At 42.0% G+C, this 14,875-nt stretch overlaps 1 protein-coding gene across 5 annotated transcripts in view; it reads left to right on the forward strand.

The window, feature by feature from the left end:
- Positions 1 to 446: 446 nt before the first annotated feature.
- Snapc3 (small nuclear RNA activating complex polypeptide 3) overlaps positions 447 to 14,875 on the forward strand; it is a 48,232-nt gene continuing 33,803 nt past the window's right edge. For 2 of the 5 annotated variants that reach the window (XM_031377769.1, XM_031377768.1), the window contains exons 1-4: positions 454 to 834; positions 1,466 to 1,543; positions 7,098 to 7,182; positions 13,622 to 13,726. In XM_031377769.1, coding sequence (XP_031233629.1) covers positions 533 to 834; positions 1,466 to 1,543; positions 7,098 to 7,182; positions 13,622 to 13,726 — 570 coding nt within the window. In that variant the 5' untranslated portion in view covers positions 454 to 532. Of the gene's footprint in view, positions 835 to 1,465; positions 1,544 to 7,097; positions 7,183 to 13,621; positions 13,727 to 14,875 lie in introns of all 5 variants that reach the window. The other 3 variants (XM_031377772.1, XM_031377770.1, XM_031377771.1) reach the window with 3 other exon arrangements.

Raw genomic sequence — 14,875 nt, forward strand, 5'->3', positions numbered from 1 at the left:
CTAAGAATGAATGGTGTGTGTTGCACAGCCGACATTCGACAAGCTCTATTGTGCAGGTATACAGCAAGGCACGTATACAAATACACACCGGGCCTTTCAGAAGATCCTGGACGAACCAGTCTCAGTGCCCCTGGTCCTTGTCCCCCAGGACTCTCTAGCTCTAGGATAGAAGGAACAGCAGAACAGCTCGCAACACCCGTGGACAAAAGTCCCGCCCCTACGATCCAGATTTGAGGAAACTATGAGAGGGGGCCCAGTGATTGAGTCTTTAGGTAACTGTGGGTCCCAGCACCAGGTCTGCTCCGAACACAGCGAGCGGCACCGCCCTCGGACAAGCCCAGAGAACAATGCACCCAGCCCTGCCCACAACGACGGAGCCGCACCCAGGCGGTAGCCAGCCTGCCGGGAAATGTAGTTTCTGAAGTACGGCTCGCGCAACCACCCGCCGCTCTGGAGCTCCGCAAAACTACAAATCCCGTCACGCCCCGCGACGCCCACTCGCCAGCTTTTGCCGGAAGGGATCGTGGCTGACATGGCGGAGGATCTGCAGGGCAGCGGTGCGGGTAGCCCTCTGCACCCAATCCCCAGTGCGAGCCACAGCAGCTTTCCTGAGTACGAGCTTCCCGAGTTGCACACGCGCGTGTTCTACGTGGGCGCCTTTGGGGAGCTGTGGCGTGGCCGGCTAGGGGCCCAGGATTTGTCGCTGAGCGAACCGCAGGCAGCCGCGCAGCCGACGGACGGAGGGGCATCCAACGACGGCTTTGAGGATGCTGCAGTAGCTGGCGATCTGGGCTGCAGTCTGGAGGCGGCGGCAGAGCTGAGGGTCGTTTGCGGGTGAGTGTACGGTCTCGGGGCTCTGCGTGGATCCCACAGGGCGCAGTCTCGTCCCTGCGTTTCCCCGGGACCCTTAACCTTCGTCCCCCAAAACCTTTCCGGAAGGCCGGAAGAAGTCCTAGGGTCCAAAAGCACTTTTCTGAGGGTGGATCCAGTAACGGGACACTACAACTGTACAAAAGACTTCTCTGCTCTTTAAGGTGCTTGTTGAAGTAACAGCGTTGTATATCTGTCATTGATGTTTGGACAATGGAAGTACTTGAGGATGGAGGAGACTTAAACAGAGCAGGGTTAAACCCTTGATTAACCGTGGTCTCTAGCGGTCCTCATGAATATGTTATTACTAAAAATTTCCCGAAAGTTTCTTACTTGGGGGTAGAAATATAAAAACTAACTTGTAGTGGTCCTCCTTTTGACAGTACTGGCTGTCCTCAAATGAACATGCATCCTTTTCAGTATAACATTGGCACAAAAACCATTGTCTTGAATTCTGGCCTCCTTTGAGCTGCCTTCTGGATTTCATAAGACTTAATTATTCAATGATGTATTTAGGACAAGCTCTGACCCGCTGTTGAAAAATGCATAGCTGATCATAAAGCGTTGCTTTTCCTTTCTCCTTCCTCTTTGTAAGCCTTGATAAACTGAGATGCCTCGGTAAAGACGAAGATCCAGAAGTCATCCCAGAGAACACCGACCTAGTGACTTTATGGTATGATTTTGTTTTGTTATATGTTGTTTGTTTTGGTGCTGGGGATGAAACACGACCTACCACTAAACTACAAGTAGCCCTTCTGCTGTGTATCTGAACACTCTGAATATTTTACTTTGGTAAAGTGTTGTATTGTTCTCCACATCTCTACCACTTAAATTCAACCATTAGTTTGGCGTCCTGGCTTTCGGCTCTAATCCCAGCACTCAGGAGGCTGAGTCAGCGAAGCTGATGTAAGTTAGAGGTTAGCCTTAGCTACCTCGTGAGGTCAACGGTGACTGATGACTGGTTGTTGTTTTAAACATTTGGACATCCATTCTTTAGCTCTGTGACTATGGGATACAATTGTGTGTGTGTTTTCCCCTGACTCTTCCATTCAGTAAGTCACAGATACCGAGATAATTTACCCATCAGTATATAGCTCCAAAAGTACCATTCTGCAATCAGGGTGATATTCTTTTCCTTTTTTTTTTTTTTTTAAACATTTATTTATTTAATGTATATGTGTACGCTGTCACTGTCTTCAAACTCACCAGAAGAGGGCATCAGATCCCATTACAGATGGTTGTGAGCCACCATGTGGTTCTCTCAATCACTGAGCCATCTCTCCAGCCCCAGGGTGATATTCTTACATCTAAAGAAAAACATTAATCCCTAATATTCAATACATATTCGGATTTGCATTTATTTTCGAATGTAGACTTTATCTACTTAAATTTGGAATGCAAGCTAAGTACTCAGTGTTTCTCAAAATACCCGTGGTAAGGAATCAGTCATCACTAGGAATGAAGATATACACCTTTAATCCCAGGGAGGCAGGAACAGGCATATCTCTGAATTTGAGGCCAGCCTGGTCTACATACTGAGTTCCAGGCCAGCCAAGGCTATATGATGTCTCAAAAAAAGAAGCATCGTTATTTTGTTTTATAATTCTTTTGTTTTCAAAAGATTTATTTATTTATTATATGTAAGTACACTGTAGCTGTCTTCAGACACACCAGAAGAGGTCGTCAGATCTCATTACAGATGGTTGTGAGCCACCGTGTGGTTGCTGGGATTTGAACTCAGGACCTCTGGAAGAACAGTTGGTGCTCTTAACCGCTGAGCCATCTCTCCAGTCTTGTTTCATAATTCTTAATCTTCAGTGGAGTCATTTTATTTGTAAAATACTATAAAAATGAATTCCTAATCCTGGGACTGTGGCTAAGCACTCAGGAAGTCTGAGCTAAACCAATCTCCATGAAATCAAGGCCAGACTAAATTCCAGGCCAGCTTGAATTAAATGTGAGATCCTTTCTCAAATATAATAAATAATAATAATCTCTTCTTAAATATAATAATAATAAATTACTAAAGAGGAAAAAATTAAACCAAAATGCTAACATAATAGAAGTCCAATTTTTATTGCAAAATTCAGACATAAAAATGCTGTCAGTTTGTAAACGTTTCTAAGTGCCTATTTTCATTTTGCAGATTGCTTATCCCTTGCTACAGATCCATTTTAGCCTGCTTAAACACACTTATATTGAGCACCATTACTCAGTGATAGGTAGTAGAAATTTATAACTTCTGGTTTGTAGCTCACTAATTTAAGCAGTCTCAGCTGTTTCCTGTCATTCTTGAGTCCTTCTGTTATTCCCATCAAGTATTTGTGGGGGGGTGGGGTGTGTTTGTGTATGTTTGTGTTTGTATATGTTTCTGTGTATTTGTGTATTTATGTTTTGATTGTGTGTTTATGTGTGTGTTTGTTCATGTTTTGTGTATATTTGTGTGTGTGTTGACAAGAGTCTATTCATCAGCTGGAGATGGGAAGCTATTGTATTTAAAACTTAACAAATTAATCCTAATAATCTTGTAAAATGTTGGACTTTTTACAAAAGCCTAAACCTAGCCCTATGCTTGTCTTTCCCAAAACTCCTTCTGCGAATAATTTAAAATGAAATAAAAATAAAAATTAGCTAGGGCGATTGATGGTTCATGTTTGTAATCCCAGTATTTGAGAGACTTAGGAATGAGGATGGCCAGAAGGTCCAGGCTAACCTGGTTTACACGAATGAGTTCCAGGCTCTCTATTTATAAAAAGAAATAGAAGGTCCCCTTCTATTTCTTATAGTATAAGTTTTGCCACTCTGTTGGTTTTTTTCCTTAATAAAGAAACTTCTTGCCAGGCATTGAAGAGGGAAGGAAAACAAATGTTAGAAATTGGTTCTTGCTGTGTGCCATCCTTTTTATCATAACAAGCTAAATGACTTTAATATTTAAGGGGCTTTTTGTTAAAGATTGCTTTTGTCCACCCTCCCTCCTTCCCTCTCTCCTCCCCTTCCTTCCTTCCTTTCTTCCTTCCTTCCTTCCTTTCCTCTCTTTCCTCTCTTTCTTCCTTCTTTCCTCTCTTCTTTCCTCCCTTTCTTTCTTCTTTCCTCTTCCTTCCTTCCTTCCTTCCTTCCTTCCTTCCTTCCTTCCTTGGAACTCACTCTGTAGACCTGGCTGACTTGAACTCCGAGATTCATGTTTCTCCACATCCATCTCTCTATCTCTCTGTATTTACTATTTAAACCAAGTTTTAATTTCTGCATTCAGAGAGGGAGTTGTTAATACCGTCCACGCCAAATCTGTTCCCTCAAACCTTGCACCCATCCTCACTGGTGTGGCTTAGAAAGCACTGTTTACTGCTCTAACATACTATTTAAAGGATAAAACAAATAAACTGTCAGAGTTCTGGAAGAAAGAAGGAACCCCAAAATTGTAAGGTTCATAACTGTCACCCAAACTAGGGATTTTTTTTTTTTTTTTTTTGGTTTTTGCAGACAGGGTTTCTCTGTGTAGCCCCGGCTGTCCTGGAGCTCACTCTGTAGACCAGGGATGTTTTAACAGTAGATTTTGAGCCACCAAGATACACTTGGCGTCAGACCTGACAACCTTGGTTCAATTCCTGGAGTCCACATTGTAAAGGCAGGAGAACCAGCTCCTCATAAAAATCCTCTGGCCTGCCTCCGTCTGCCACAGCATGAGGCCAAGTGCAGTAAAATTGGAACTCAAACTCATAGAAAGTGAAAAGAAACTGACAGAATGTTTAAGTGGCAGAAGCAGACAAAAACATCCCATGGGAAAATGAGGGGAAGGGATGTGAACCAATAATTTACATTTAAAAGTTTTAAAAAAAATTCTGTATATGGACCACAATTACAACCCCTTCTAGTTCTGAGAGGCTGAGGTGGAAGTGTCAGTGCCTGGACTATGGAGTTAAATCCTATCTCAAAAGACCCCCAAATAAAGATGTAGTTGGTTGCAAAAACTTGCTGAGCATGCACAAGGCACTGGCTCTGACCCCCTGTTCCAGAGTGAGGAACAAAACTGAAACCACTGATCTGCTCTGACTACCTTAGGACATAAAAACAAGGAGAAGTGTAGGCACAGCAGAGAGGAGTCATGAATGTGACAGATAGCAGGCAGAGTCCAATTAAAAACAGCATCCATAATGAGGTCTGGTGCCCTGGGCTGGAGAGATGGCTCAGTGGTTAGGAGCACTGGCTGCTCTTCCAAAGGTTCTGCGTTCAATTCCCAGCGACCACACAGTAGCTCACAACCATCTGTAATGGGATTTGATGCCTTTGCTGGGAGGTGGTAGTGCACGCCTTTGATCCCAGCACTTGGGAGGCAGAGGCAGGTGGATTTCTGGTCTACAGAATGAGTTCCAGGACAGCCAGAGCTATATAGAGAAACTCTGACTTGAAAAACAAAAACAAAAACCAAAAAACAGAGCAGTCACTTGATGGAGGAGGGTTAATCTAAAGGACTATTATTAGCTTTATGGCTGGGCACAGTAGTTCATGCCTGTAACCTCAGCACTTACGTATGAGAGGCAGGAAGATGACTGTAAGTTTGAGACCAGCTCGACTACACAGCGAGTTCCTGTATAGCCTGGGTTATTTGGGAAACTTGCCAATTTCAAAAACAACAAAACAAAAAACTCTGAGGAAGGATCAGAACAGTGAGGCACCGACAGAGTAGCGAAGGGAATGTGAGTAAGCGGTAGAGCAGATAGACGTAAGGAGCGTCCTATCCTAGGGCTGAGAGGGCTGAAGGAGGGTCTTTCTCCCCCAGACTACGACCCACAGCCATTGAGAGAGGGTCTGCCATTGCCACTGAGTAGCAGTGACGTTGCTTTGGTAGAAGTCTGTGTGCCAGGAAAAGCTGTTCAGGAAAGCAGGTGGGAAGGAAAGCCACTGGGCGCTCGGTGTAGCAATGGAGCTGGGTTTTGACACGGAGAAGCTGTGTGTACTTTAGGACTGCTGAGCTAGCGTGTCGCCAGGAAGTAAAACCTCCCTAGAGTGCTACATACAAGTTTTCTCCTGTATTTTGCCAGTAGGCAAAAGAAAATTATTTAAACTGTGAAGGTTCATTTTTACAGAATAGGTATTTGTAGATAAGAGCTGGTAAACTACCCAGCTGACCTTCCTTCTAAGGTTACCATGGTGTGACTTTGCTTTCTTCATTGACAAGTATGTCTCTTGTGAATACACTCTCACTAACTCTTACTTGATTGTCAACAAAGAAAATGTATGCCTGCATTTGAGTACGTAAACATAGGATACAAAAATGCAGCAAGTGAGCCCACGTGTTTTATAAATGTACACAGTACTGAGGAGGATGCAGGGAGCTCCTCTGAGTCGCCGTGGTGATGATGATGTAAGGCTGAAGGAGAAGGTCCTTCTCGGCTGTTAGCATTTCTCAGACTGTAGGTAGCACCTGGGAAGCTGACTTGAACAGATAATAATAGGTGCCAGTCCTCAGAGCCACCCTTCTCACTTGTGGAGAGAAGTAAGTTGAACACTGATGAGTCTTGATCTTTGCAGGATGCTGCTCACTCCAGCCACATTTAAACCCAGTCACCTAACTTAAAGGGCATTTGGTAAGCTGAACCAGTTGCACTCTTCTATAGTGTCAGAATCATGAAGGAATCTAACGGGCTTAAAGAGACAAAGGGAAATAACCAGTGCTGTGGAGAATCCTAGACAGAAATCTGGAACAGGAAAAAAAAAAGAAAGCTCTAAATTAAAAGTTGTGCATGATCTGGAAAACATCTGTAGCTAATAATCATTGTGCTGATGTTAATTTCTGTTCATGATTTTGTGATCCTAGAAGACATTAGGAGGATGAAACTTGGGGGAGAGAGAAGGAATATACTCTTGGTGTTATTTTTATAATTTAAGTCTAAAAGAAGTTGAAAATGAGAAGTTAAAAGATTGGGGCTGGTTAGTGTTGCTCAGTAGTAGAGTACTTGCCTAGCATATATGAAAGTTTGGGTTTGATTCCTAGCCCTGCTAAAACAACAGGTGTTAAATATATTCTGGTACCTACATAGAAGCTGACAGCTCTGTAACTCGGGCTCCAAGGGCTCTGATGTCTTCTTCTGCCTTGTAGGCACCAAGTACAAGCGGTGCACAGACATACATGCAGGCATTCACACATATAAAATAATTTTTAAAAGGATATTTTAAGTAAATATTGTAGAGAGCATGCTGACCATTTTATTTCTGTGTGTGTGTCTTGTCAGTGTGAGAAAGGGGCTCTTGGACTATCGGGAAGAAAACATCACGATAGATCGCGCCTGTAGACAAGAAACATTTGCTTATGAAATGGTAAGTCTCTCCCAACACTCCTGCTCCTGCTCCCTGGGTGTGTCATAGACTGTTAGTGACAGAGCATTACCCACAGAATGGGAGGAACCACCCATCTGACTCCTTAGCTCTTGGCTGACTTGCTCTTTAATTCAGTCTCACTGTCAATAGTAGACCAAATTCATCTGTCCACCACCCTGTTCCTGGAACTTTTTGTTTTGCTCCTGATTTTATTTTAACATATTTTTCAGAGATGGCATCAGATTTTGGAACTTGCTATGTATACCAGGCTAACCTTGAATTCTCAGAGTCACCTGCCTCTATCTCCTGAGTGCTGTAATTAAAGGCATATATATATATATATATATATATATATATATATCACCATGCCCAGCTTTTTAAACCATACTCTTAATCCGTTGCTTCATGAATGAAACTCAAAGTGGAAGGGGCGAGTGTTCAAGAATGAGGCACTAGGAGACAGGATGGTTCAGAAGCAGTCACATGTTACGCTTCTGGGCACTTGATAATGCATGAGGGTAGCTGTTGGCTTCCATCTTTTAGCCTGTGGTAGGATTACATAACAAAATCTACTTTAACTGGTCATGGTTGCACATGCCTGTTATCTGAGCACTCTCAAGATGGGCAGGAAGTGTCCCTGCAAATTCCACTCTAGCCTGGTCTACATAGCAAGGCCCCAGGAGGGTGGGATAGGGGATGAAACACACTCAAAGTACACTACACGGTAACTTTGTTGAAAATACCCTAATGAAACCTAGGATCATAATATAAAAATAAAAAAAATCTGTTAAAAATTAATAAAATGAAAACATTTTTGCCTAATTCAGGCGTTCAGTAAAGTGGCACTGTGGCTGGCAAGATAGCTCAGTAGGCAGAATGCCTGCCACAACTGTCAGCTCTCCAGAACCCACATGTTAGAGAAAAAGAACTAATCTTCAAAAGTCTGCCTCTGGCTTCTTCACTCTCACTGTGGCATGTTTTTGCACACACGCACAGACAAACCCACACATAAGATGTAGTAAGTATTTGAGGCTACAGTGATGGCTCAAATGGACTGATTGCCAGCACCCACATGGTAGCTAACAGTGGTTTATATTACTCCAGTTCCAGGGGGATAGATGCCCTCTTCTGCAGGCATTACACGTACATGATAAAAAGACACACTTGCTGGCAAAGTACCCATATACTTTAAAATAAAAATTAAAAAAATGTAATACAAAAATTTTTTTAAAGCAACTTTAAAGCAAGGCATGGTATTGCTCGCCTTTAAATCCCAGCATTCAAGAAGCAAAAGTAGGCAGATCTCTGAGTCTGAGGCCAAGCCTGGGGCAAATTCTAGGCTAGCCAGGGGCACACAGTGAGACACTGTCTCAGAAATAAAAATGACTGACTGAGCCGCCATTAGGTACATTCACGATAATGTTTACTATTCATTATTTCCAGAGCTTTTTTATTATCCCAACATAAATTCTGCACCCAGTAAGAAATCACTTAGTCTCCTCTTTCCCTGGTAACCTCTGCTCTGTGTTCTGTCTGTATGAAATTGCTACTCTATATACCTCATGTGAGTGAACTTATATATTTTTCTTTTTTTTTTTTTCTTTTTTGGAGACAGGGTTTTTCTATATATCCCCAACTGTCCTGGCACTCACTCTGTAGAGCAGACGGGCCTTGAATTCAGAGGTCCTCCTGCCTCTGCCCCCCAAGTGCTGGGATTAAAGGCGTGCACCACCACCCAGCTACTTTGCTTTTTGCGTGGCTTGTTTAACATAAAGTTTAAAGGTTCATCCTTGTTTTAGCATGTGTTAGAACTTCATTCTATGACCAAAGGAAATCTTTTGTTACATGAATACACCATATTTTATTTGTTAATATGCTATTAACTTTGTAGTTTTTTCTACCTTTTGGTTATTATAAATTATTGTGAATATCGGAGTATAAGTAAGTATTTGGGTTCTATTTTTGTGATACACCTGGTGTGGAACTTCTAGGCACTATGATGACTTTGTGCTTATAATTTTATGGGCATGTGATTGTGTATTAACACTGCTGTCTTCCATAAAAAGCTGTACTTTCGGCCGGGCGGTGGTGGCGCACGCCTTTAATCCCAGCACTTGGGAGGCAGAGGCAGGTGGATTTCTGAGTTCGAGGCCAGCCTGGTCTACAAAGTGAGTTCCAGGACAGCCAGGGCTACACAGAGAAACCCTGTCTCGAAAAACCAAAAAAAAAAAAAAAAAAGTTGAAAAAAAAGCTGTACTTTCTAGTCCCATTAGTAATTTGTGACACTTCAGTTTCTCCAGCTCTTTTTCGATCCATATATTTATTTAGAATAACCCTAGTAGATATTTTCCTTATTTTGTAATTCATTTGTATTTCCCTAGTGGCTAATGATGCTAAGCATCTTTTTACTTAATTATTGGTTATTTCTATATTTTCATTGAAAAACATCTAATTCTTTACAATTAAAGTACCTTGTCTCATTACTGGGTTTCTGAATGCTAGAACTTTGCCATATTTATGATGAACATATTTTCTCTCCTTCTACAGATTCTTCTTCCCACTTTTGATGTTGCCAGGTGTTAAAATTTGATGAGGTCAAGATTTTTGATTTCTCTGTAGAGTGTTAGCGTTTTAGTTTGTAGGTTAGGTCTTTGATGCATTTTGATTTTATTTTATTACTTAACTTTATGTTTGGGTATTTGCCTGAATGTAGGTCTTTACAGTACCTGCATGCCTGGTTGCCCAGGGAGGCCAGAAAAGGGTGTTGGATCCCCTGGAACTGGAGTTTTTTTTTTTTTTTTCTTCGACAGGGTTTCTCTGTGTAGCCCTGGCTGTCCTGTGACATGGAATAATAATGCATGGAAGGTATTCAGTATTATTGTGGCACAGGCTGATATAAAGATAAGACACTTTAGAAACAGCAATTTCAGAAAAGGGTGACAAGATGAGTTTTATGCGCTAAACAGTGGTATAGAGATTCCATCTATCCCTTTCTTCCCTCCTCCCTCATTCCTGCCTGTTTCTTCCTAGGAATGGGGGCTACATGATCCCTTTTGTGAGCAGTCAGGAAAGGAACAGAAAGACAAATTTAATCTGGGCTGAGTGCTTGCATACCATGCCCAAAGCTGTGGGTTAGACTTCCATCCCCATGGGTAGTAGGGTGTCTCACTAGAATTACCATCTCGATTTCATCGCATAAGGTGAAATAATTAAGGCATATAGTTGTGCAGTTACCTAAAGCCAAAGCACAGAATTGGCCTTTTTAGCACCTTCTAGAATTCCCTTCTGTTTAGCTGGTGTTTGCAACAGTGAGGTTTTCAGCCATCAGAGACAGTGCCTTTCCCCATTGAGCCGTCTTGACAGCCCCTGCTGTTACTTCTGATGTTAGTAATTCAGTGTTTTGAAAGAACTCACTTTGTGCTGGAGCAGTGATTTAATGGTTAGGAGCCCTCCTTTACTCTTTCCAAGGATCTGAGTTTGGTTTCCAGCATCCATGTTTGGAAGATTACAACCCCCAAGGAATCCGACACTGCCACAGAGATACTCACTCAGAATATTGCTTTTGTTAACTTTTCTTGTCTGTTTTTTCTACTGTATATGATTTCCTCTTTTCTGTTAACTTTGCAGTTAGTTTGTTCCCCCTTTTATTAGTTGTTTTGTGTGTAGATGTTTCCAGATACAAGCTGCTTTTTCACCATAGCTCTTCTGTCTTTTAAATATATCTAGGCCTCACAGTGTTCTCCAACTTCCCTTGTGTATTTTTTCCATAACTCATTGTTTGTTTTACAAATGGGTTTTTTGTTTTATGTTGTGTTGTTTTAATTTTGTTTGTGTTGTTCATAAAGCCTGACTGACTTTATAAACCTGAGTGCTGTGCCCTCGGAGGCCAGAAGAGGGCATTAGATTAGAGGGAGCTAGATTTATGGGTACTTGAGAACTTCTGAACTCCAGTGCTACAGCCCAAACTCAGGTCATCTGCAAGAGCAGTCCATTCTCTGAGCCACCCCTCCAGCCCTTTGTTTTGCTTTTGAGAAGGGTTTGCCTGGATACCCCAGGCTGGCTTTAAACTTTGAAATCTTCCTGTCCCCACTTTGATGGGGTAGCAGACCCATACCAGTATACATGGCTGTGCTATTGTCTTTCTAAGATTCCCAAGCATTTGGGATTTTGAGCTTGCCTTGTCACTGATATCTAGAATTACTGCTGATTGGGGATACTTTGTATGATTTTAGTTCCTTGAAGTTGGTAGTCGGTCGTATAGAACGGATCGTGTGCACCTGAATGCAGCTGTTGGGTGGAGAGTTGCTTATTTATGTGCTAGTCTTTGTCGTGTTCACTTCTTCCACTGCCTAGTCAGTCTGGTTAGTATTGTAAGTAAAATATCAAAGCTCAGAATTGTTTTGGTTTTTTAAACTCTCTCAACTTTTGTTGCATATATTTTAGGATCCTTTTGTACACTGTATGTCTATAATTGTATGTCTTACTGCTGTATGGCAACATTTATCAACATATAAATTCCCTTCTTTGACTCTTCTTAATGGAAGATCTGTTTTGTCTAAGAGTAAAACAACCTATAGCAATTTTCATTTGCTATAACACAGTCTCCCCTTTCACCTTCACCGTTTGTGTCTTTATCTCTAAAATGAGTCTCCTATAGATAACAGCTGAATAAAGTTTTTGTATGCAGTCTGCCAGCCATCGCTAGGGGAGTGCCCTCTATTTACAGCTACACTGGTTACTGGGAAGGAAAGGGCTTACTTGTAGGATTCAGCTCTTCCGCTGTCTTTGTACTCTGTTCTCCCATTATTTCCTTGTTTAGATTCTGATTTTTGTTGTGTATGTTTGATTCCCACCTCCTTTCCTTTTGGGATATATTGAAAGTATCTTCTTAGAGTATGTGTGCAGCTTCACTAAAGTCTGAAGGCCTGCTGTTGCCAATGCTTTCTCACCTCTGTGTGCCTGCACATGTCTTCATCTCCTCTACGTTCTTAGTGGATACAAAATTCTGGATAACTGCTTTCTCTTGAGGTTGGAAGTGTATCATCTCACTTGTTTCTTGTCTTTTTCTTTGAGAAATCTGCTGTTAAATCAGTTTAGGAAGATGATTTCCTGTAGTTAAAGTAACTGGTTTCTGTTAGTTCATTGGCCATATTTCTAATGGCTGGCTTAGTATCTTTATTTGTTTTTTGTCTTAGGGTTTTATTGTTGTGAAGAGACACCATGACAAGGTAGCTCTTATAAAGCAAAATATTTAATCTGGGCTAGCTTACAGTTTCAGAGGTTCAGTCCCTTATCATCATGGTGGGAGTATGGCAGTGAGTGAACAGACTTGTGCTAGAGGAGCCAAGAGTTCTACATCTTGATCTGCAGGCAACCAGGAATGAGAGTCTGGGTCACTGGTGAAACTTAAGCATATTTATGAGACCTCAAAGCCCTGGCTCCACAGTGACACACTTCCTCTAACAAGGTTACACCTCCTCCAATAAGGCCACACCCCCTAATAATGCCACTTCCCCATCATTTACAAACCAGCACACTTTTATTCAATAGACTTTTATTTATATATGAGTCTAGAAGTTGCTTCTAAGAATAATTAGTTACCATGTTAGATTTTTTTCTTAACATTCAGAGAGAGTGAGACCGTTAGGCAAGTGTACATGTACATATACACCTGCCACAATTTATAGTTCTTTCCTTCACTGTATGGGTTTCTGAGATCAAGAACTCAGGTTGTGGGCTGGAGAGATGGCTTAGCAGTTAAGAGCACTGATTGCTCTTCCAGAGCTGAGTTCAATTCCCAGCAACCACATGGTGGTTTATAACCATCTGTAATGAGGATCCGATGCCCTCATCTGGTGTGACAGTATACTTAAATATAATAAATAAATAATCTCTTAAAAAAATTACAAGAACTCAGGTTGCCAGGCTTGACGGCAAGTTCTTTACCTGCTAATCCTCCTGCCAGCTCTAATTAACTTTTTTTTCTTTTTTCTTTTTTTTTTTTTTTGGTTTTTCGAGACAGGGTTTTTCTGTGTAGCCCTGGCTGCCCTGGAGCTCACTCTGTAGACCAGGCTGGCCTTGAACTCAGAAATCCGCCTGCCTCTGCCTCCCAAGTGCTGGGATTAAAGGCATGCGCCACCACTGCCCGGCTAATTAACTACTCTTTTTTCCTTCAAGACACTTTAATTCTGGCTGTCCTGGAAGTCACTGTGTAAACCAGGCTGGCAGGAGAGGAAGGAAGAAAGAAAAGAAGAAGAGAAAGAAGTGGGGAGGGAGAAAGTGAGGGAGAAAGACAAAGACAGTCTGACCAGTCATTCCTCACTTTGAATTAGACGTCAGACCCAAGGTTGACTAGAGCCTCACTCATGGCTCTGTGCTATATGTTGCCTCTTAACTGAGTTACAGTGGCTGATTTCAAGGTCTTGTTTCCTTTCTCCAGGAATCTCATGCACTAGGAAAAAAACCTGAAAATCTCGCAGACATGATTGAAGAAGGAGAATCTATCCTCTCTGTGAACATCTTATATCCTGTTATATTTAACAAGGTCAGTGGTGAGACCTGGTCTCCATTGCTAAGTAGCTTCGAGTGTTAGGGGCAGAGCTTAGGCCCACCCTTAGAGAGGCACTTGATCATTATGAAGCCACAAGTCCCTAACAGGACCCTTGACAAAGCATTTCATATTTGAAGTCCTATCTCAGGTTTCAAAATAAGTGTTAGCATTTACAGTCTGACATCTTATTTTTAAAGACAAGGTGCATTTGTGAGTTGTTTGTTTTAATAAATGTTCCAACAATTTCAAAAGTTAAATTTACATCTCTTAACCAATGATTACATTTGTAACACTGAAATGTATAGCTGATTTTTGCAGTAAAAACTGAAAGTATAAAAAAAAAACTGAAAGTATGTATACAACTCCATCACCTCCATAGTGGTTCCTGTATAGCCCTGGCTGTCTTGGAACTCACTCCATAGACCAGGCTGGCTTCAAACTCAGAAATCCACCTGCCTCTGCCTCCCAAGTGCTGGGATTAAAGGCACCACTGCCCAGCTCATAGTGATTCTAATTCTTTGAATTGTTGGGGGGTTTTGTTTGTTTATTTGGTTGTTTTTGGTAAATAGTTTGAGGTGGAGGAGTGGAATGAACTCTGTCCAGATGCTAAGGAAGTTCCTTTTTGATACAAATACATACCGAGGATGCCAGTGTTTCTTTTGTACTGCAGTGAGATGACCCTAGGGTGGAAGCAGTTCCCGGAAGGGTTGGGTTAGCATCTATACTAGAGAAGCAGGGGCAACAGGGAGCAGACATGACCCCTCAAGCTCGAATCTCACTGCTGAGGGCTCGTATCTCAAACAACAAACAGGAAGCAGAGAGCAGACCCCCAACAGTGCAAGTCTTTAAGCTCTCAAAACCCAGGCTCTGGGCAGGAGAGATGGCTCAGCAGTCCAGTTCCCAGCACACACACATCAGGTGTCTCACAGCCAGCTGTCACTCTGGCAACAGAGAATCCAACATCCTTTTCTGGTTTCATCAGATAGCTGCAGTCATGTGCATACTCAGTAAAAGGAAATTTAAAAACATTGTCAGTAACATACTTCCTCCAACAAAGCCACACCTACTACTTCCCTTAACAGAACCAGCAACAGGGATCAAGCTTGCTTTCTTTCCTTTTTTTTTTTTTTTTTTTTTTTTTTT

This window comes from Mastomys coucha, unplaced genomic scaffold, assembly GCF_008632895.1.
Source record: "Mastomys coucha isolate ucsf_1 unplaced genomic scaffold, UCSF_Mcou_1 pScaffold18, whole genome shotgun sequence".
Lineage (NCBI taxonomy): Eukaryota > Metazoa > Chordata > Mammalia > Rodentia > Muridae > Mastomys > Mastomys coucha.